The sequence below is a fragment of the Lepisosteus platostomus genome, chromosome 14 (genome assembly GCF_059453375.1).
Source record: "Lepisosteus platostomus isolate fLepPlt1 chromosome 14, fLepPlt1.hap1, whole genome shotgun sequence".
NCBI lineage: Eukaryota > Metazoa > Chordata > Actinopteri > Semionotiformes > Lepisosteidae > Lepisosteus > Lepisosteus platostomus.
In genome coordinates, this window is record NC_142624.1 from 777,861 (window position 1) to 799,594 (window position 21,734).

General features: G+C 55.6%; 2 protein-coding genes and 1 non-coding gene across 4 annotated transcripts; 2 read left to right on the forward strand and 1 right to left on the reverse strand.

Annotated features, from left to right (window-relative positions):
* Nucleotides 1-1,469: 1,469 nt before the first annotated feature.
* On the forward strand, nucleotides 1,470-1,623 carry LOC148648550 (U12 minor spliceosomal RNA). The gene has a single exon (XR_015926571.1). It is a non-coding gene; the product is annotated as a U12 minor spliceosomal RNA (small nuclear RNA).
* A 3,654-nt stretch (nucleotides 1,624-5,277) lies between these two features.
* On the forward strand, nucleotides 5,278-8,789 carry LOC148648551 (cytoglobin-like). The gene is made up of 3 exons (XM_088607166.1): nucleotides 5,278-5,469; nucleotides 6,026-6,257; nucleotides 7,583-8,789. Exons 1-3 carry the CDS (start codon nucleotides 5,375-5,377, stop codon nucleotides 7,694-7,696), a joined length of 441 nt encoding a protein of 146 aa, XP_088463292.1. The 5' UTR covers nucleotides 5,278-5,374; the 3' UTR covers nucleotides 7,697-8,789.
* A 592-nt stretch (nucleotides 8,790-9,381) lies between these two features.
* LOC148648552 (putative RNA-binding protein Luc7-like 1) lies at nucleotides 9,382-21,229 on the reverse strand. 2 transcript variants are annotated; one of them, XM_088607036.1, is made up of 10 exons: nucleotides 20,765-21,225; nucleotides 19,122-19,216; nucleotides 18,769-18,867; nucleotides 18,372-18,482; nucleotides 16,893-17,036; nucleotides 15,380-15,556; nucleotides 14,590-14,720; nucleotides 11,229-11,258; nucleotides 10,983-11,135; nucleotides 9,382-10,244 (listed from the first exon to the last, which is right to left on the reverse strand). In XM_088607036.1, exons 1-10 carry the CDS (start codon nucleotides 20,823-20,825, stop codon nucleotides 10,061-10,063), a joined length of 1,185 nt encoding a protein of 394 aa, XP_088463162.1. In that variant the 5' UTR covers nucleotides 20,826-21,225; the 3' UTR covers nucleotides 9,382-10,060. The 2 variants fall into 2 exon arrangements, with proteins under 2 accessions (XP_088463162.1, XP_088463163.1); XM_088607037.1 differs by lacking the exon at nucleotides 11,229-11,258 and having other exon boundaries at nucleotides 20,765-21,229.
* Nucleotides 21,230-21,734: the final 505 nt, after the last annotated feature.

Below are 21,734 nucleotides of genomic sequence, written 5' to 3' on the forward strand. Positions count from 1 at the left end.
GAAGCGTTCAGCACCCCCACATCCCTGAATGCCATTGGGGTTAAACTTCAACATATTTAACACAGACAGACCTAATGGGTGTTAAAAACAGTCACTTTGATCCTCACACACCTCACCCCCCACTGCACACAGATCAGAGACACCTCCTCACCCCCCAGCGCACACAGCTCAGCGAGGAGAGAGAAACTGCTTCATCAGGTGGATTAAGGGGGAGGTTGATCAGCTCTGAGTGGAGTTTAGTCTGGGGTTAATTAACACAGCTCTGTTTCCTATATTAATTATTATTGCCAGCAGCCATATCTGCAGGTGTGAGCCTGGCCAGAACCTGGAGGGGAGACTCCTGGGAGAGCTGAGGCTGCTGCTGGAAGAGGTGTTAGTGGGACCAGCAGGGGGCGCTCACCCTGCGGTCCATGTGGGTCCTAATGCCCCAGTATAGTGACGGGGACACTAGACTGTAAACAGGCGCCGTCCTTCAGATGAGACGTAAAATCGAGGTCCTGACTCTCTGTGGTCATTAAAAATCCCAGGGTGTCTCTCGAAAAGAGTAGGGGTGTAACCCTGGTGTCCTGGCCAAATTACCCCCTGGCCCTTACCAATCATTGCCTCCTAATAACCCCCCTCTCTGAACTGGCTTCATCACTCTCCTCCCCACTGAGAGCTGGTGTGTGTGAGCAGACTGGAGCATCATCCAGGTGGGGTACACACTGGTGGTGGTGGAGGGGATCCCCATTACCTGTACAGCGCTATGAGTTTGGTGTGCAGAAGAATTATAATTATATATTAATGACATTGACTGATGTGAATTCAGTGACTGCTTGTGGTAAAATAATTTTAATGCTGTTTATATTTGAACTGATTTTAAAGCCAATAATACTCAAGTCTTCAAATTCAAACAGCTTTATTGGCATGACTGGTAATTACAGTGTTGCCAAAGCATGTGTAATCAGTATAACATCTACAAACATTTTACCCTTTCACCACTGTTCCGAGCTCGTCGACTCGACTCTCACCCGTGTTTTCTGACAGCACAGAACTGCTTTATCAATGCGCTTGACTGCTCTCATAAACGTCGGGCGTCCTCATCTGTTGCAGTGTTAAGTCACATAAGAAGATCAGTCCTAACGACCGAGTCCATAGATCTGTTCCTGTAATGCCGCTGGGAAAAGGAAAAAAAGAACTCCAACTACCATCATGCACGCCGGGGGGAAACGCCTTCAACTTCTCCCATAGACCTCCGCGGCTAGACCGTAAATTTGCATAACAGCGAGGATAGTCGTTTTTGTACATTTTTGACCTGTTGTAAGACGCGTATAGACTCTAATCCCCTTTCACCACATCAGCGCACAATCCTGACTTCCACCTTTAGCCTCAGCGTCATATCGGAGAGGCGAGCGCGGCTCCTTCACTCCCACCCTGACCGGGGCAGCTCGGCGCCCGGGCCGGCTCCCTCTCCTCGCCCTGTACCCGGCATGCCTTAAACTAATGAGTAAGGAAAATAACGACCCGGGGTGACGCCCGAGTCCTCGCCACGACAAGCGAGAGCAATTTTTGAACGGGTACAGGTCGGAGCTGCCAGGTGACCTGCCTACTTTGCGGGATGCCGGCGGCGACGTGATCTGCCCCGACCCCCATCACTGTCAACCAAAAACAGAAAGAAAGTCCGAATTAAAGAGCGACTAAATATCGATTTCGCTCTATTATTGCTCGCTGGTATCGTAGCGGCGGTGTGTCCAGTCGATCGGGTCGATGAAGACGTCGGCAGTGTCATTGAAACGGTTTTGCGAGCGAGTTCGACCCGCTGCCTTTCTTGAGCTCGGCTGGGGGGGAACAGGTTTAGTAAGTTGACGATCGCTTTCGGAGCAGGCCGGCGGCTGACGCCGAGGAGCGGGTCGGGTATCGGTGCTGAAAGCGCGGTGATTGTTGTCCGGTTCGGAAAGACCGACCCCGCCCCCGCCCCCGCAGCGCCCGGCTTCTCGGGCTGATCAGGGGCGGGGAGCTCCCTCGCCTGGGCGGATAGAGGCATTACAGCCCCACGGGACCGTGGACATCCTCCTCCTCTGGACTTCAGCGGGGTCTGTTTCTCCTTGACTCTCACCCTGGTCAGATATTCATGCTAATAAAGCACCTTGAATTGAATTGAATTGAATTGAAAATATTCAGCTGGTGTTTATTTTCTGTTTAGGATCCTGAGACATTCCAGTGTGTGTGTGTCCCAGTGGGGGACGCAGTGCTGTGTGTGTTGTGTTGTGCTGTGTGTGTGGTGGGTGTTGCTGTCAGTGAGCTTCAGGACCAGCTGGCTGAGGGCTCTTCTCTGGGCTCAGCTCTGGCTCAGCAGGGTCTTGTGGTGCTGGGAGCTCTGCTCACTGGTTCTCAGGGGTGACCGGGGCTGTAGTGCTCTCTGTGCCTCAATCCCTCTCCCCTCTCTCTCTGTGCCTCAATCCCTCTCCTCCTCTCTCTCTGTGCCCCAGTCCCTCTCCCCTCTCTCTCTCTGCCTCAATCCCTCTCCTCCTCTCTCTCTGTGCCCCAGTCCCTCTCCCCTCTCTCTCTCTGCCTCAATCCCTCTCCCCTCTCTCTCTGTGCCTCAATCCCTCTCCTCCTCTCTCTCTGTGCCTCAATCCCTCTCCTCCTCTCTCTCTGTGCCTCAATCCCTCTCCCCTCTCTCTCTGTGCCTCAATCCCTCTCCTCCTCTCTCTCTGTGCCTCAATCCCTCTCCCCTCTCTCTCTGTGCCTCAATCCCTCTCCTCCTCTCTCTCTGTGCCTCAATCCCTCTCCCCTCTCTCTCTGTGCCTCAATCCCTCTCCTCCTCTCTCTCTGTGCCCCAGTCCCTCTCCCCTCTCTCTCTCTGCCTCAATCCCTCTCCCCTCTCTCTCTGTGCCTCAATCCCTCTCCCCTCTCTCTCTGTGCCTCAATCCCTCTCCTCCTCTCTCTCTGTGCCTCAATCCCTCTCCTCCTCTCTCTCTGTGCCTCAGTCCCTCTCCCCTCTCTCTCTGTGCCTCAATCCCTCTCCCCTCTCTCTCTGTGCCTCAGTCCCTCTCCTCCTCTCTCTCTGTGCCCCTCAGTCCCTCTCCTCCTCTCTCTCTGTGCCTCAATCCCTCTCCTCCTCTCTCTCTGTGCCTCAATCCCTCTCCCCTCTCTCTCTGTGCCTCAGTCCCTCTCCCCTCTCTCTCTGTGCCCATCAGTCCCTCTCCCCTCTCTCTCTGTGCCTCAGTCCCTCTCCTCCTCTCTCTCTGTGCCCCTCAGTCCCTCTCCTCCTCTCTCTCTGTGCCTCAATCCCTCTCCTCCTCTCTCTCTGTGCCCCTCAATCCCTCTCCTCCTCTCTCTCTGTGCCCCTCAATCCCTCTTCTCTTCTCTCTGTGCCCCTCAGTCCCTCTTCTCCCCTCTCTGTGCCCCTCAGTCCCTCTTCTCCTCTCTCTCCATTAATTGCGCCTGCCTGATAAGTGGTTTAAGTCAGTAATGCCCAGTTTAACTCTACAAGAGAATTAACTTTTCACAAGACCAGTTAATCGCTAATCTGCCGGTGACCCCCCCCCAGCTGGGGAACTGCCCTCTCACACACCAGAGTACCTGGGACTGCTGCCACAAGGAGCTAAGGACACAGATAATAACACTAAGAACAATAATAATAGTAGTAGTAATAGTAAGACCCAGGTCTGGAACTGCCTGTCCATGTGCTCACAGCAGACGTTCGATTTTCTGCATCAGTCTCACGCAGTCTGGTACTTCTGCCAGGTTCAGCTCCCTGGACCCTGTCTGTACCTGTTGGTCTGTTGGTTTTCTTCTGTAGATCTGCCTGCCTGCTATCCTGGTACCTCTCTGTCTGAGTACTGTCTGTCTGTGTGCGGTATGTGTGCAGTACTGTCTGTGCTGTCTGTGTGTGTGCAGTGTGTACAGTACTGTCTGTGTGTGTGCAGTGTGTGTACAGTACTGTCTGTGCTGTCTGTGTGCAGTGTGTGTGTACAGTACTGTCTGTGCTGACTATGTGCAGTGTGTGTGCAGTGTGTTACGTGCCTCAGAGGGTGTTACGTGCCTCAGAGGGTGTTAGTGCCTCAGTCTGTGTGCAGTGTGTTACGTGCCTCAGAGGGTGTTAGTGCCTCAGTGTGTGTGCAGTGTGTTACGTGCCTCAGAGGGTGTTAGTGCCTCAGTCTGTGTGGCGGGAGGCTGATCTAAACCACAGCGACTGGCCGCGGATTGTGGCTGCAGGACTGAGGGTCCTTTGTTCTCTGGGACACTGAAATATTCCACAGTGGGGATTTCACGACGATTTGGGTCTGGGGGCAACAGGGGTCACCAATTAGCCTCAACCTCGCTAATTACCACAAATCCAGAGTCTGCTGTTGTGAGATTTGCGCTTCAAAATATGTGGGATAGAAAAGGTCAGCCCAGTTTGAGTGCTTACATAAATAAGCACGTCAAAAACATGAACGAACCACTCAGGAAATAGTATTTTAATTAAACAATATCACGTGCTTGAGAGATTGTTGAATGTTTCAACATTACTGTACTATAATGCGCAGGACTGTATTATACACATTGCACTAAACTGCATCTTACTATACACAACAACTCTGCTAAATTCCACTTTACTCCACTTTACTCTATAATTCTAGACTGTACTCCATACAGGCGGCACGATGGCGCAGGGGTCAGCTTTGCTGTTTAGCAGCACTGGGGCCCTGGGTTCAGTTCCTGGGGTGGTGCCTGTGTGGAGTCTGTATGGTCCCCCCACGTGTCCCCATGGCTGTTCTCCAGGTGCTCCGGTTGCGTCCCACACTGGGTTAACTGGCTCTGGTGTGTGAGTGAGTGTGTCTGTGCGTGTGCCCTGTCCCTTGCTGGGATAGCCTCTGGCCCCCCTGCATCCCTGCAGTGGAGAAGGCTCTTAGCTGCTGTGTACAAGTTTACGGGGCTGTATTATTCTAGACTGTGCTATCGTGCACTGCACTGTTATTCTGTCTTCATGTTGGCATGATGCTGGACTGCGTAGTACTATACCGTACCGAGCCCTGACACACTGTGATCCACTGGACCGCGGTACAATAAGCTGCGCTCGTGCTGTACAAGCTGTGTGGGATACGGTGCTGTTATTCTGTATGCGTGTGACGGCACTGTGATCCACTGGACTGCGCGCGCTGTTCGGGACTCGGCTCGTACTGTCTGACCTGTGGGGGCTGTCCTGTCCTGAGCTCGGCTGGCGTCCCTCCCCCTCGGCCTGGCCCCTCCTCACGCAGGGGGGAGGCGCCCCCCCCTCCCCGGCCAGCAGATATAAGCCTGTGTCCCGGGAGCAGAGCACCATCGCCTGCCTCGCCTCTCCCTCTCGCTCGCTCCCGGTCCAGCGCTCTGCACGCCACTCTCCCGCCCGCCCGCCGCGCCGACAGCCATGGCCGTATCTGCAGGGGACGCCACCGCCGCCAGGGCCATCTGGGGCAAACTGTACGCCAGCGCCGAGGACAACGGCACCGCAGCCCTGGTCAAGTAAGAAACAACAGCACCTGTCTGTGTGTCTGTATTAACCCCTCTCTCTCTCTCAGTGCAGTGTTCATGTACTGGAGTGTCCAGTCAGTGTGTCTGTATGAACCCCTCTCTCTCTCAGTGCAGTGTTCATGTACTGGAGTGTCCAGTCAGTGTGTCTGTATGAACCCCTCTCTCTCTCAGTGCAGTGTTAATGTACTGGAGTGTCCAGTCAGTGTGTCTGTATGAACCCCTCTCTCTCTCAGTGCAGTGTTCATGTACTGGAGTGTCCAGTCAGTGTGTCTGTATGAACCCCTCTCTCTCTCAGTGCAGTGTTCATGTACTGGAGTGTCCAGTCAGTGTGTCTGTATGAACCCCTCTCTCTCTCAGTGCAGTGTTCATGTACTGGAGTGTCCAGTCAGTGTGTCTGTATGAACCCCTCTCTCTCTCAGTGCAGTGCTCATGTACTGGAGTGTCCAGTCAGTGTGTCTGTATGAACCCCTCTCTCTCTCAGTGCAGTGTTAATGTACTAGAGTGTCCAGTCAGTGTGTCTGTATTAACCCCTCTGTTGTTCTTTCAGGATGTTCATCAATAGCCCCGACTCAAAGTCATATTTTGGACATTTCTCCGGGATGGGGTCAGCTGCAGACATGGAAGCATCCCCACAAGTGCGAAATCATGGGCGCACAGTTTTTGGGGCTCTGAATGAGATGATGTCACAGGTGGAGAATGACGCAGGGCTCAGTGCCATCATCTCCCCACTGGCCACCAAACACGCAACGCAGCTCAAGGTGGACTCCAAGAACTTCCGGGTGAGTGTGACACTGTGTCCAGCAACACATTGACATCTGACAGGCCAGTCAGTGTGTGTGTATTAACCCCTCTCTCTCTCAGTGCAGTGTTCATGTACTGGAGTGTCCAGTCAGTGTGTGTGTATTAACCCCTCTCTCTCTCAGTGCAGTGTTCATGTACTGGAGTGTCCAGTCAGTGTGTGTGTATGAACCCCTCTCTCTCAGTGCAGTGTTAATGTACTGGAGTGTCCAGTCAGTGTCTGTATGAACCCCTCTCTCTCTCTCAGTGCAGTGTTCATGTACTGGAGTGTCCAGTCAGTGTGTGTGTATGAACCCCTCTCTCTCTCAGTGCAGTGTTCATGTACTGGAGTGTCCAGTCAGTGTGTCTGTATGAACCCCTCTCTCTCTCAGTGCAGTGTTCATGTACTGGAGTGTCCAGTCAGTGTGTCTGTGTGAACCCCTCTCTCTCTCAGTGCAGTGTTCATGTACTGGAGTGTCCAGTCAGTGTGTCTGTGTGAACCCCTCTCTCTCTCAGTGCAGTGTTCATGTACTGGAGTGTCCAGTCAGTGTGTCTGTATGAACCCCTCTCTCTCTCAGTGCAGTGTTAATGTACTGGAGTGTCCAGTCAGTGTGTCTGTATGAACCCCTCTCTCTCTCAGTGCAGTGTTCATGTACTGGAGTGTCCAGTCAGTGTGTCTGTGTGAACCCCTCTCTCTCTCAGTGCAGTGTTCATGTACTGGAGTGTCCAGTCAGTGTGTCTGTGTGAACCCCTCTCTCTCTCAGTGCAGTGTTCATGTACTGGAGTGTCCAGTCAGTGTGTCTGTATTAACCCCTCTCTCTCACAGTGCAGTGTTCATGTACTGGAGTGTCCAGTCAGTGTGTCTGTATTAACCCCTCTCTCTCTCAGTGCAGTGTTCATGTACTGGAGTGTCCAGTCAGTGTGTCTGTATGAACCCCTCTCTCTCTCAGTGCAGTGTTCATGTACTGGAGTGTCCAGTCAGTGTGTCTGTATGAACCCCTCTCTCTCTCAGTGCAGTGTTCATGTACTGGAGTGTCCAGTCAGTGTGTCTGTATTAACCCCTCTCTCTCAGTGCAGTGTTCATGCACTGGAGTGTCCAGTCAGTGTGTCTGTATGAACCCCTCTCTCTCTCAGTGCAGTGTTCATGTACTGGAGTGTACAGTCAGTGTGTCTGTATGAACCCCTCTCTCTCTCAGTGCAGTGTTCATGTACTGGAGTGTCCAGTCAGTGTGTGTGTATGAACCCCTCTCTCTCTCAGTGCAGTGTTCATGTACTGGAGTGTCCAGTCAGTGTGTGTGTATGAACCCCTCTCTCTGTGCTGTCTCAGGTGCTGTGTGACCAGGTGCTGGCTGTAATAAATGAGAAGTACGGTGGAGAGGGACACGATGCCATGTCCAAGGTGCTCAATGTCATCTGCACCAAGATCGTTGCTGCATACTAGACGGACGGACAGACGGAACAAAACAGCTCAGGCACCGGACACGGCCCCCGCGTCTCTAACCACTCACCCCTCAGCTCGACTAGTCTGTCTCTGCGTGTTCCCGAGAACAAGAGGCCGTCTGCCTACGGCGATGACTGGTCTCCCCTCCTGCTGCGGTCTGGTCCAGGCGAGCCGGGCAGCTGCTCCACTCCTTTAGCTGCGGCCATTGCAATCCCACGTTCCCCAGCTCCCAGGACACACGTGCCCTGTCCCGGGCCCCGAGGACCCCAAAGTGAACAGCCAGCTGGGCAGTTCGGTCCAGCCTCCACCCCCCGCCACTCTCCATGTAAGGCAGCACCTCCTGCTCCCAGTGGCAACGGCTCCCTCCTCCTCCTTCCTGCTGGCGACCCTTGACCTTTGTGACTTCCTTACATTGACGTGACTGCCTCATGGGTAACGCCGCTGGCTCCTCTCAGGACTCGTACTTGAATACTTGAATCGAACGTGCTTTGTAAACAATTATTATTATTAGAGTAAAAGGCAGCAGAGATGGAGGAGCAGGAGGAGACACTTGACACTGCGGGGCAGGAGTGCTGGAGAGCGCAGGCCCTGTGTGTGTGTGTGTGGGGGGGTTTATACAGTTACTTTCGTCATCTCCCCCCTTGAAAACTGCCGGGGTGCTGGCACAGCAGCAGAGATGGGGTTTCAGGGGGGCTGATCTCAGGCACCCCGTCTCGGTCACCCCTCTCACGGCCTGGACCTGCTGCACTGGCTCGAGACCAGCAGACCGTTCCGGCGATTCCGGACCGAGGCAGGAGGCCAGACAGCACCTGGACCCAGTTCCAGACCGAGCCAGGCGGCCACACAGCACCCGGGCCCAGTTCCTGACCGAGCCAGGAGGCCAGACACCAGAGCCAGCAGGGCAAGCCACTGAGCCACATTATTCATCTTGTTCTCATCTGTGTCCCCATCAGCACACAGGAACACACGCAATGACTGCGAGGATAATGATACTAACACCCTTACTACTAACACAATAATAGCTGTACGAAATCTGTCAATACTCTACAACTGCATTTTTTAGAAAATAAAGATGAGCATTAAAAAATGAAAACCATATCTGTTTTTAGTTAAAATGGTGGAAGAGATCCTTCTCTGTATCATCATCACTCCTGTAGAGCAGCTGAACACTTAGTCTATAACAACACGTCTGCACCTCTGTGTCCTGTGTCAGGGGGACAGTGGGGTTACAGACAGAGACTGGACACTGGAGCTGGAGAGAGGATAGAGTCACCCAGAGCCCCACACTGACCCCCTTCATCATCATCACTCCTGAACAGACACTCAGTCTGTAACAACACGTCTGCACCTCTGTGTCCTGTGTCAGGGGGACAGTGGGGTTACAGACAGAGACTGGACACTGGAGCTGGAGAGAGGATAGAGTCACCCAGAGCCCCACACTGACACCCTTCATCATCATCATCACTCCTGAACAGACACTCAGTCTGTAACAACACGTCTGCACCTCTGTGTCCTGCAGTCAGGGGGACAGTGGGGTTACAGAGACTGGACACTGGAGCTGGAGAGAGGATAGAGTCACCCAGAGCCCCTCACTGACACCCCTTCTGTAAGATTATCTGAATATAATACCAGCCTTATTTGTCTTTCAAAATTCACAAGTCAAAGAACCAGAAAGACACCGACAATTTTATACAATGAAACAAGGGTGTATATTTATTTATACAATTATTTTTTGTCGTATCTTACACTCCAGATCCAATAGTTCCTTCTTCTAGAGGCTTTGCGAGGTTGTGAGTGTGGCTGAGCCCGTCTCACCGAGCGCCTGTCCCTGCCTATGTCCTCGCAAACTGAGCCACACCGACAAACGCAGACTGAAAGTCACATCCTGAAAACTGAACTTTTTTAATAAACAAAACTGGCATCTTCCCAATCTTAAAGTGTAAAAAAAAAAAACAACCTGTTCTGGGCCTGTTTTCACAGTGTGTGGAGTTTGGAACTGTAAGAATAGAAAGAGTCAATGGAAATCCTTTAGGAATACAAACGTGTGTGTGTATGTGTGTGTGTGTGTGTCTGTGTGTGTGTGAGATGATCTTCTAATCACCCTTAAAACCCCCCCCCCCCTCCAATGCCATTTCAAAAGCATCCTGCGAAAATTGCAAAGAATAAAAAAAAAAAAATCAAACTGTCATTAAAAGAAGAAAACGACGAGGCGCCGTGTGGCGAACGGCCTGGCCCGTCCGGGCCGGGGACAGCACCTCCTCCCGCCTGCAGCACAGCGACCCAAACACCCCCTCTGCCCCCCCGACTGTCTGACAGCGTCACAGCCCCCCCCCCCCCGTGAAGTGCTGAAGCCCCCCGGCCCCTCTAGATCTCCCCCGACTCCCTCTCGTCAGAGCTGGAGCCTCTCTCTCTCTCCAGCGAGGGCGAGCAGGCCCGCCCGCAGGGCCCCTGCCTCTCCCCGTCCCGCTCCGGGGAGCCCGACTTGTCCCGCTCCCGGTGCCGCTCGCCGTCCCCGGGCCGGGGGCACCGCTCTCTCTCTCCGGACCCCCTGCGGGCAGAGAAGGGGCGGGGGGGACGCGTCACGACGGCGGCATCAGGAGCCCACAGCGCGCGCGAGACCGGGCTCGGCGGCGCCACAGCGGGGCCTGAGGGGCCCCTCTGCTCCGTCACAGTGTGAACGGGCCAGCGAGGTGAGAAAGGCCTCTCCCTGCCTGGGCGGTCATCGCAAGGACCAGCCTCCTGCTGGAGCTGTAGCCTCTCTTACACATGGTCAGCGACAAGTGTCTGGGGGCTGTCCAGTCTCTCTACACCAGGGCTGTCCAGTCTCTCTCCTGGGGGGTCAGTGTGTCTGTGGGCTGTCCAGTCTCTCTACACCAGGGCCGTCCAGTCTCTCTCCTGGAGGGTCAGTGTGTCTGTGGGCTGTCCAGTCTCTCTCCTGGAGGGTCAGTGTGTCTGTGGGCTGTCCAGTCTCTCTACACCAGGACTGTCCAGTCCTGCTCCTGGGGGGTCAGTGTGTCTGTGTCTGTCCAGTCCTGCTCCTGGGGGGTCAGTGTGTCTGTGTCTGTCCAGTCCTGCTCCTGGGGGGTCAGTGTGTCTGTGTCTGTCCAGTCCTGCTCCTGGGGGGTCAGTGTGTCTGTGTCTGTCCAGTCTCTCTCCTGGAGGGTCAGTGTGTCTGTGGGCTGTCCAGTCTCTCTCCTGGAGGGTCAGTGTGTCTGTGGGCTGTCCAGTCTCTCTCCTGGGGGGTCAGTGTGTCTGTGTCTGTCCAGCCTCAGTTTCTGAGTGGTACCTCTTCTTCTTCCTCCTGTGCGAGTGGCTCTGTGAGCGGGACCGCGGCCTGTCCGCATGCCTGTCCGCGTGCCTGTCGGAGTGCCGGTGCCGCCTCTCGCGCTCCCGGGACGGAGACGAGCGCTTGTGCCTGGAGCGGTGAGAGCTGCCCTCCCTGAGAGAGAGGGGGAGCAGGAGGGGTCAACGCCGGGCACAATGTCCACACAAAAACACACACCCTGCTCACCTGGACGCAGAAGACACTCACCTCCACCGCTCTCCACTCCTGGATCTCGTCCTGAAACAGCAAGAAGGTTATTTATAATCTGGGACTGCAAGGAAAACCCGTGTTCAAGGAAAATGTACGAATGCAAGCTTGCTTTCAGATGGTAATAATGACTCCGCTGTCAGTGGAATAACCCTACAGTGTGAGAGAGCCTGTAGATCTAGTGCTGTCAGTGGAATAACCCTACAGTGTGAGAGAGAGCCTGTAGATCTAGTGCTGTCAGTGGAATAACCCTACAGTGTGAGAGAGCCTGTAGATCTAGTGCTGTCAGTGGAATAACCCTACAGTGTGAGAGAGCCTGTAGATCTAGTGCTGTCAGTGGAATAACCCCACAGTGTGAGAGAGCCTGTATATCTAGTGCTGTCAGTGGAATAACCCTACAGTGAGAGAGAGCCTGTAGATCTAGTGCTGTCAGTGGAATAACCCTACAGTGTGAGAGAGAGACTGTAGATCTAGTGCTGTCAGTGGAATAACCCTACAGTGTGAGAGAGAGACTGTAGATCTAGTGCTGTCAGTGGAATAACCCTACAGTGTGAGAGAGACTGTAGATCTAGTGCTGTCAGTGGAATAACCCTACAGTGTGAGAGAGCCTGTAGATCTAGTGCTGTCAGTGGAATAACCCTACAGTGTGAGAGAGAGACTGTAGATCTAGTGCTGTCAGTGGAATAACCCTACAGTGTGAGAGAGAGACTGTAGATCTAGTGCTGTCAGTGGAATAACCCTACAGTGTGAGAGAGAGACTGTAGATCTAGTGCTGTCAGTGGAATAACCCTACAGTGTGAGAGAGACTGTAGATCTAGTGCTGTCAGTGGAATAACCCTACAGTGTGAGAGAGAGACTGTAGATCTAGTGATGTCAGTGGAATAACCCTACAGTGTGAGAGAGAGACTGTAGATCTAGTGCTGTCAGTGGAATAACCCTACAGTGTGAGAGAGAGCCTGTAGATCTAGTGCTGTCAGTGGAATAACCCTACAGTGTGAGAGAGCCTGTAGATCTAGTGCTGTCAGTGGAATAACCCTACAGTGTGAGAGAGAGACTGTAGATCTAGTGCTGTCAGTGGAATAACCCTACAGTGTGAGAGAGAGCCTGTAGATCTAGTGCTGTCAGTGGAATAACCCTACAGTGTGAGAGAGAGCCTGTAGATCTAGTGCTGTCAGTGGAATAACCCCACAGTGTGAGAGAGACTGTAGATCTAGTGCTGTCAGTGGAATAACCCTACAGTGTGAGAGAGAGACTGTAGATCTAGTGCTGTCAGTGGAATAACCCTACAGTGTGAGAGAGAGACTGTAGATCTAGTGCTGTCAGTGGAATAACCCTACAGTGTGAGAGAGACTGTAGATCTAGTGCGGTCAGTGGAATAACCCTACAGTGTGAGAGAGCCTGTAGATCTAGTGCTGTCAGTGGAATAACCCTACAGTGTGAGAGAGAGCCTGTAGATCTAGTGCTGTCAGTGGAATAACCCTACAGTGTGAGAGAGCCTGTAGATCTAGTGCTGTCAGTGGAATAACCCTACAGTGTGAGAGAGCCTGTAGATCTAGTGCTGTCAGTGGAATAACCCTACAGTGTGAGAGAGCCTGTAGATCTAGTGCTGTCAGTGGAATAACCCTACAGTGTGAGAGAGAGCCTGTAGATCTAGTGATGTCAGTGGAATAACCCTACAGTGTGAGAGAGAGCCTGTAGATCTAGTGCTGTCAGTGGAATAACCCTACAGTGTGAGAGAGAGCCTGTAGATCTAGTGCTGTCAGTGGAATAACCCTACAGTGTGAGAGAGAGCCTGTAGATCTAGTGCTGTCAGTGGAATAACCCTACAGTGTGAGAGAGCCTGTAGATCTAGTGCTGTCAGTGGAATAACCCTACAGTGTGAGAGAGCCTGTAGATCTAGTGCTGTCAGTGGAATAACCCTACAGTGTGAGAGAGCCTGTAGATCTAGTGCTGTCAGTGGAATAACCCTACAGTGTGAGAGAGCCTGTAGATCTAGTGCTGTCAGTGGAATAACCCTACAGTGTGAGAGAGAGACTGTAGATCTAGTGCTGTCAGTGGAATAACCCTACAGTGTGAGAGAGAGACTGTAGATCTAGTGCTGTCAGTGGAATAACCCTACAGTGTGAGAGAGAGCCTGTAGATCTAGTGCCGTCAGTGGAATAACCCTACAGTGTGAGAGAGAGCCTGTAGATCTAGTGCTGTCAGTGGAATAACCCTACAGTGTGAGAGAGAGACTGTAGATCTAGTGCTGTCAGTGGAATAACCCTACAGTGTGAGAGAGAGCCTGTAGATCTAGTGCTGTCAGTGGAATAACCCTACAGTGTGAGAGAGCCTGTAGATCTAGTGCTGTCAGTGGAATAACCCTACAGTGTGAGAGAGAGCCTGTAGATCTAGTGCTGTCAGTGGAATAACCCTACAGTGTGAGAGAGAGCCTGTAGATCTAGTGCCGTCAGTGGAATAACCCTACAGTGTGAGAGAGAGCCTGTAGATCTAGTGCTGTCAGTGGAATAACCCTACAGTGTGAGAGAGCCTGTAGATCTAGTGCTGTCAGTGGAATAACCCTACAGTGTGAGAGAGAGCCTGTAGATCTAGTGCTGTCAGTGGAATAACCCTACAGTGTGAGAGAGCCTGTAGATCTAGTGCTGTCAGTGGAATAACCCTACAGTGTGAGAGAGAGCCTGTAGATCTAGTGCTGTCAGTGGAATAACCCTACAGTGTGAGAGAGAGCCTGTAGATCTAGTGCTGTCAGTGGAATAACCCTACAGTGTGAGAGAGCCTGTAGATCTAGTGCTGTCAGTGGAATAACCCTACAGTGTGAGAGAGCCTGTAGATCTAGTGCTGTCAGTGGAATAACCCTACAGTGTGAGAGAGAGACTGTAGATCTAGTGCTGTCAGTGGAATAACCCTACAGTGTGAGAGAGAGCCTGTAGATCTAGTGCTGTCAGTGGAATAACCCTACAGTGTGAGAGAGCCTGTAGATCTAGTGCTGTCAGTGGAATAACCCTACAGTGTGAGAGAGCCTGTAGATCTAGTGCTGTCAGTGGAATAACCCTACAGTGTGAGAGAGCCTGTAGATCTAGTGCTGTCAGTGGAATAACCCTACAGTGTGAGAGAGCCTGTAGATCTAGTGCTGTCAGTGGAATAACCCTACAGTGTGAGAGAGCCTGTAGATCTAGTGCTGTCAGTGGAATAACCCTACAGTGTGAGAGAGACTGTAGATCTAGTGCTGTCAGTGGAATAACCCTACAGTGTGAGAGAGAGCCTGTAGATCTAGTGCTGTCAGTGGAATAACCCTACAGTGTGAGAGAGACTGTAGATCTAGTGCGGTCAGTGAAATAATTTAGAGATCTTATGGACTTACCTCTTCTTCTCTTTCTCCTTCTCCCTCTCTTTCTCCTTCTCCCTCTCCTCCTCTCTCGCTCGTTCTTCTCTCTCCTCCCATCGTTTCACGCGGTCCAGACTGCGCTGCATTCGCTTGTCTGCCACCGCTTTCTGAGAAGAGAGGGAGCCGTCACTCAAGACATTAGATATCAGTGTTCATGTACTGGAGTGTCCAGTCAGTGTGTCTGTATTAACCCACCTCTCTCTCTCAGTGCAGTGTTAATGTACTGGAGTGTCCAGTCAGTGTGTCTGTATGAACCCCTCTCTCTCTCAGTGCAGTGTTCATGTACTGGAGTGTCCAGTCAGTGTGTCTGTATGAACCCCTCTCTCTCTCAGTGCAGTGTTCATGTACTGGAGTGTCCAGTCAGTGTGTCTGTATGAACCCCTCTCTCTCAGTGCAGTGTTCATGTACTGGAGTGTTCAGTCAGTGTGTCTGTATTAACCCCTCTCTCTCTCAGTGCAGTGTTAATGTACTGGAGTGTCCAGTCAGTGTGTCTGTATGAACCCCTCTCTCTCTCAGTGCAGTGTTAATGTACTGGAGTGTCCAGTCAGTGTGTCTGTATGAACCCCTCTCTCTCTCAGTGCAGTGTTCATGTACTGGAGTGTCCAGTCAGTGTGTGTGTATGAACCCCTCTCTCTCAGTGCAGTGTTCATGTACTGGAGTGTCCAGTCAGTGTGTCTGTATGAACCCCTCTCTCTCTCAGTGCAGTGTTAATGTACTGGAGTGTCCAGTAAGTCAGCTTGTCTCAGTTCCTCTGTCTCTCTATAACCTTCATTTTCTCCAGTTTCTCCCTGATCTCGATGAAGCCCAGGTGCAGCTTCCCGCCAAAGTGGTCAGCCAGGCGACGGTCGTTGTCGTGGAGACCCAGGTAGGCGGAGCAGACCTCGCACACCCGGAGTTTCTGCTGCTGGAAACTGGAGGCGGGCATGGAGTTCCTGTACACATCCTGTCACATGACAAAGAGCCACAGGACAGTTTTTAACATGTACTGGATCATTCACACCTGTCACAGGGCACGCAGAGACAGCGCACACCTGTCACAGGGCACGCAGAGACAGCGCACACCTGTCACAGGGCAGTCGTTAACGTGTACTGGATCAGTCACACCTGACACAAGGCACACAGACACTGTGCACACCTGACACAAGGCACAGAGAGACAGCGCACACCTGAAACACGGCACGCAGAGACAGCGCACACCTGAAACACGGCACGCAGAGACAGCGCACACCTGAAACAAGGCACGCAGAGACAGCGCACACCTGAAACACGGCACGCAGAGACACTGTGCACACCTGAAACACGGCACGCAGAGACACTGTGCACACCTGAAACACGGCACGCAGAGACAGCGCACACCTGTCACAGGGCACAGAGAGACAGCGCACACCTGTCACAGGGCACAGAGAGACAGCGCACACCTGACTCAGGGCACAGAGAGACAGCGCACACCTGACTCAGGGCACAGAGAGACAGCGCACACCTGTCACAGGGCACAGAGAGACAGCGCACACCTGACTCAGGGCACAGAGAGACAGCGCACACCTGTCACAGGGCACAGAGAGACAGCGCACACCTGTCACAGGGCACAGAGAGACAGCGCACACCTGTCACAGGGCACACAGAGACAGCGCACACCTGACTCAGGGCACAGAGAGACAGCGCACACCTGTCACAGGGCACAGAGAGACAGCGCACACCTGACTCAGGGCACAGAGAGACAGCGCACACCTGTCACAGGGCACAGAGAGACAGCGCACACCTGTCACAGGGCACAGAGAGACAGCGCACACCTGACACAGGGCACAGAGAGACAGCGCACACCTGAAACACGGCACGCAGAGACAGCGCACACCTGTCACAGGGCACAGAGAGACAGCGCACACCTGTCACAGGGCACAGAGAGACAGCGCACACCTGACTCAGGGCACAGAGAGACAGCGCACACCTGACTCAGGGCACAGAGAGACAGCGCACACCTGACTCAGGGCACAGAGAGACAGCGCACACCTGTCACGGGGCACACAGAGCCCCAGGACAGTCGTTAACGTGTACTGGATCAGTCACACCCGTCACAGGGCAAACAGACACTGTGCACACCTGACTCAGGGCACAGAGAGACAGCGCACACCTGACACAGGGCACACAGAGACAGTGCACACCTGTCACAGGGCACAGAGCCCCCTCACACTGCGGCACACCCTCGGGCCTGTTTGCCACACTGTCACCAGCAGGAGCGCAGACAGGGCAGTGACGCAGCTCGCGGGCGATCGCACACCCACCTCCGCCTCCCTCTTCAGCTCCCGGGTCTTCTCCACCTTCTCCAGGACCTGCTGCGCCTCCTCCACGTTCCCCTCGCCGCCCAGCTGCTCCGCCCGGGCCAGCAGCTTCCCGATCTCCTCGTTCAGCTCGTGCACTCGCTCCGCCTGCCGTACAGAGGGGAGGTGAGCCAGCGCAGTCTCGGGGCTGAACTGACACCCCAGAGTGAGGGGGAGTGAGACAGGGCTGTACTGACACCCCAGAGTGAGGGGGAGTGAGACAGGGCTGAACAGACACCCCAGAGTGAGGGGGAGTGAGACAGGGCTGTACTGACACCCCAGAGTGAGGGAGAGTGAGACAGGGCTGAACAGACACCCCAGAGTGAGGGGGAGTGAGACCAGCGCAGTCTCAGGGCTGTACTGACACCCCAGAGTGAGAGAAGAGTGAGACAGGGCTGAACTGACACCCCAGAGTGAGAGAAGAGTGAGACAGGGCTGAACTGACACCCCAGAGTGAGAGAAGAGTGAGACAGGGCTGAACTGACACCCCAGAGTGAGAGAAGAGTGAGACAGGGCTGTACTGACACCCCAGAGTGAGGGGGAGTGAGACAGGGCTGTACTGACACCCCAGAGTGAGGGAGAGTGAGACAGGGCTGTACTGACACCCCAGAGTGAGGGAGAGTGAGACAGGGCTGAACTGACACCCCAGAGTGAGAGAACAGTGAGACAGGGCTGAACTGACACCCCAGAGTGAGAGAAGAGTGAGACAGGGCTGAACTGACACCCCAGAGTGAGAGAACAGTGAGACAGGGCTGAACTGACACCCCAGAGTGAGAGAAGAGTGAGACAGGGCTGAACTGACACCCCAGAGTGAGAGAAGAGTGAGACCAGCGCAGTCACAAGCTGGGGCAGACAGGACGATCAGGCTGGGGCTGGGGCAGGGGCAGACAGGGCGATCGGGCTGGGGCTGGGGCAGGGGCAGGGGCAGACAGGGCGATCGGGCTGGGGCTGGGGCAGGGGCAGACAGGGCGATCGGGCTGGGGCAGGGGCAGGGGCAGACAGGGCGATCGGGCTGGGGCAGGGGCAGGGGCAGACAGGGCGATCGGGCTGGGGCAGGGGCAGGGGCAGGGGCAGACAGGGCGATCGGGCTGGGGCAGGGGCAGGGGCAGACAGGGCGATCGGGCTGGGGCAGGGGCAGGGGCAGACAGGGCGATCGGGCTGGGGCTGGGGCAGGGCCAGACAGGGCGATCGGGCTGGGGCTGGGGCAGGGGCAGACAGGGCGATCGGGCTGGGGCAGGGGCAGGGGCAGACAGGGCGATCGGGCTGGGGCTGGGGCTGGGGCAGGGGCAGGGGCAGACAGGGCGATCGGGCTGGGGCAGGGGCAGGGGCAGACAGGGCGATCGGGCTGGGGCAGGGGCAGGGGCAGACAGGGCGATCGGGCTGGGGCAGGGGCAGGGGCAGACAGGGCGATCGGCTGGCTGGCCTCAGGAGTGGCTCACCCACCTTGGCAGCCACCTCTGCGCTGATCTCCTCCTGAGTCTCCGCCAGCCGCTTCTTGGCCAGCTCTGTGCGGCGGTCACAGTCCGCGATGAAGGACTGCAGGTGCTCCGCCGCCTGCAAGAGAGACAGGGGTGTGAATACAGACACACAAGCAAGAGAGAGGGTACAGACCCCACACAGGGAGAGACAGGGAGGGTACAGACCCCACACAGGGAGAGACAGGGAGGGTACAGACCCCACACAGGGAGAGAGAGGGAGGGTACAGACCCCACACAGGGAGAGACAGGGAGGGTACAGACCCCACACAGGGAGAGACAGGCAGGGTACAGACCCCACACAGGGAGACGACGCACAGTAAAGTCACAGTCAAGCGCAGCAGACAAGGGGCTCTCAGACTCACATCCAGCTCGAAGAAGAACTCCTGATTCTTGGAGGCGATCTCGTAGTCCGCCCGGAGCGCCAGGTCGTGAACTTTGACACACTCCCCCAGGTCCATCCTCTGGAACACAAGGCACAGCCCCGTTACCGGCTGACAGACCCGCGGCCCGGCCGAAGCCCCCGGAGCGACGGTCTCACTGGACGCGCCACAGGCCCGAGCCCGGCGAGCCAGCGGTCAGCCACACCACACGAGCCGGTGCGCAAGCACTTCAGACCGGCCGTCTGGACGAGGCGTCTCCCCGCAAGCCGCCAACACCGAGACCGCCCTGCCGGCCCCGGGCGCGAGCCCCAAGAGCGACCGACGGGGGTACACACCGTTCCGGACAGGATGTCGTGGGGGCAGCAGTCCAGCAGGTGGCTCTTGCACACTCGGTCATCCGTGAACTTGATCCTCTGGCGCATGCTGTCCCCTGAAATCAAACGGTCGGGCCGTTACTCGATGGCGCGCGCGCGTGCGTGCGGAGGTCGAGCCCCAGGGCGGGTTGCGGGTCGCGGGTCGTGGCCCGGCCTGCTCCAGGGCTCTGGAGAGAGCCTCCCAGCACAGGACTGAGCTCTGGGAAACCAGGCTGCAGATCTCACTACTGCAGGAAGGAGAGCAGGACAGGTTAACCTCCTCTCCCACTCCCTACATTTTCCACACAAAAGGTTCGTAATAATTGCTCACACTTCTACAGCACTCTTCTGCACACCCCACTCACAGTGCTGTACAGGTCATGGGGATCCCCTCCACCCCCACCAGTGTGTACCCCCACCTGGATGATGCTCCAGTCCACCAGCTCTCAGTGGGGAGGAGAGCAGGGGGATGGAGCCAGTTCAGAGAGGGGGGTTATTAGGAGGCCATGATTGCCATATGGTTCTATGACTGGCCAGCAGCAGTTTGTTAACGTACAGGGTGTCAACGAGGTCAGAAGGTTATGCAGTTAGATCAGCCTTGGGCAATTAACCAAGACCCCTAATTAGCGAAGACGCCTGTTCCCTGTCACGTTGCGGAACCACAGGCAGGACATGAATTACACCTCCACTCCAGAGGCCCCGGAGAAACCAAGGTGAAACTGTCCTGGGGCAGGACCAGCACCAGGGCTCTGCTCCCGTGCTGGGGCAGGGGCAGGGACAGGGCTCTGCTCCCGTGCTGGGGCAGGAGGGAGTCTGGGAAGCGTTTTCCAGCCATGATCCCGGGGAGGAGTGCCTGGGATCCACAGGGAAAAGGCCGGACTCTTCTTCGGTTACGTACTCGAGCTTCTGAAGCTCGGAACCGTCGCCGCCAGCAAGAGAGAAGAGAAGCCTTCATATTCAGCATGAAGAGAGGCTGGGGCACCCGCCAGGAGGAGATTACAACCCAAACCAGATAGATGGCCGCCTCTCGCCACCCGGGATGTCAGTTTTCACAAACTTGTTGCTGAAACACAACTCGTTGGGAGATGTCCGAATTTCAAGGGGGAAAGGGTCCGAGTACTTTCCTGTAAAAAGCGCGATGGTGCGCGGGCTCACATTCCGCCTAGTCCACTCTGGACTGGGGGAAGCCGCGGGGATGTCGTTTTGCAATAACCGGCCCGTCCGAAATACCCAAACACGCGTCACTCTTCCGCTTCGCCATTCTCGTACCAACCGAAGTCCCCTGCGCCACGACCCACCCCCCGTCCTGATTGGCCAGCGTCGAGCTCGCCCGGGCTCTCACCGGCGGGGGCGCCCGTCACTCTCCCGCTCCCGCTCCCCGATTGGCGGAGCCCCACGCCTGTCCGGGCGGGCGCCGCTCTGACTGGCGGAGCCGCCGCCTCCGTCCCGCCCCCGTCGCCAGTTTCAATAACAGGACTCGCAGCCGAAGCGGCGAGTTTCGGCGAAAACGCCGAGTCCGGCTTCAAAAAGTACCCCGGAGGCCTCCCCCGTGTCCCGCCCGGGCCCCCAAACCCCGTGGAACCGCGCTGCCCCAGGCGCCCCGCCGCGGCCGAGGGCCTACTCACCGTCTCTCGCCGTGCCCATGAGCTGGTCCAGCATGGCCCGCATCTGGGCCTGAGCCGACATGGCGGCCGCTCGCCCGCTTCAGCCGAGGACGACCCCACGGAGTGCGTAGTCCGCCGTGCGTTAGCCCCCCTCAGTTCGCCGGCCGGCCGGCCGGACGGTTCCTGTGGCGCTGCCGCCTGCCCGGACGGGCGCCGAGTTCGGTCGCAGGCCGAGCGGTTCCGGCCCACAGAGCTACAAAGAGGACTCCTGCGCGCGTGTGCGGCGGTTACGGGTTGTCATGACAGCCTGGCCGCCCGCTCGTGCTCCTGCTCTCGCTCTGCCTTCACGTCGCCAACCCGCCTTGGGCTCGAGACTCCACAGAGCGCGCTCACTCCCGGGGGCTCAAGGAAGTCCTCCGCTGGCCCCGCGTGACGTCAGGCCGCCGACACGCCATCCGCGCGCGACGGGAGCTGCCGCCGCCGCTGCGGGCGCGCCCATGGCGTGGGGGAGGGGCGAGTGGGCGGGGCCTCGCCAGCGCCCCCTGTCGCACGGCGGAGACACGACACCGCAAAGCTCTCCCCGTACATGAACATGAATCGCAGAACCCCGAAGCTCTTGGCTCTGTCCCCAGGTGATATCAGGAGATGATCTTCTCTGTGAGATAGGGACACGAGTAGCAGATTGTCCTAGGGTTCTTGGTTCTTGGTGACACACCTGGGGACATTGGGCGGAGCTGTGGCTCTGTGGCTCAGGATCTGCGCCTGTGGCTGGAAGGTTGCTGGTTCAAATCCCACGGCCGGCAGTGGAATCCTACTCCGTTGGGCCCCTGAGCAAGGCCCTTTCATTCCAGCTGCTCCAGGGGTGCTGTATAAATGGCTGACCCTGCGCTCTGACCCCCAGCTTCTCTCCCTGTCAGTGTGTCTCATGGAGAACAAGCTGGGGTCTGGGAAAAGACGAATTCCCAATGCAAGAAATTGTATAGGGCTAATA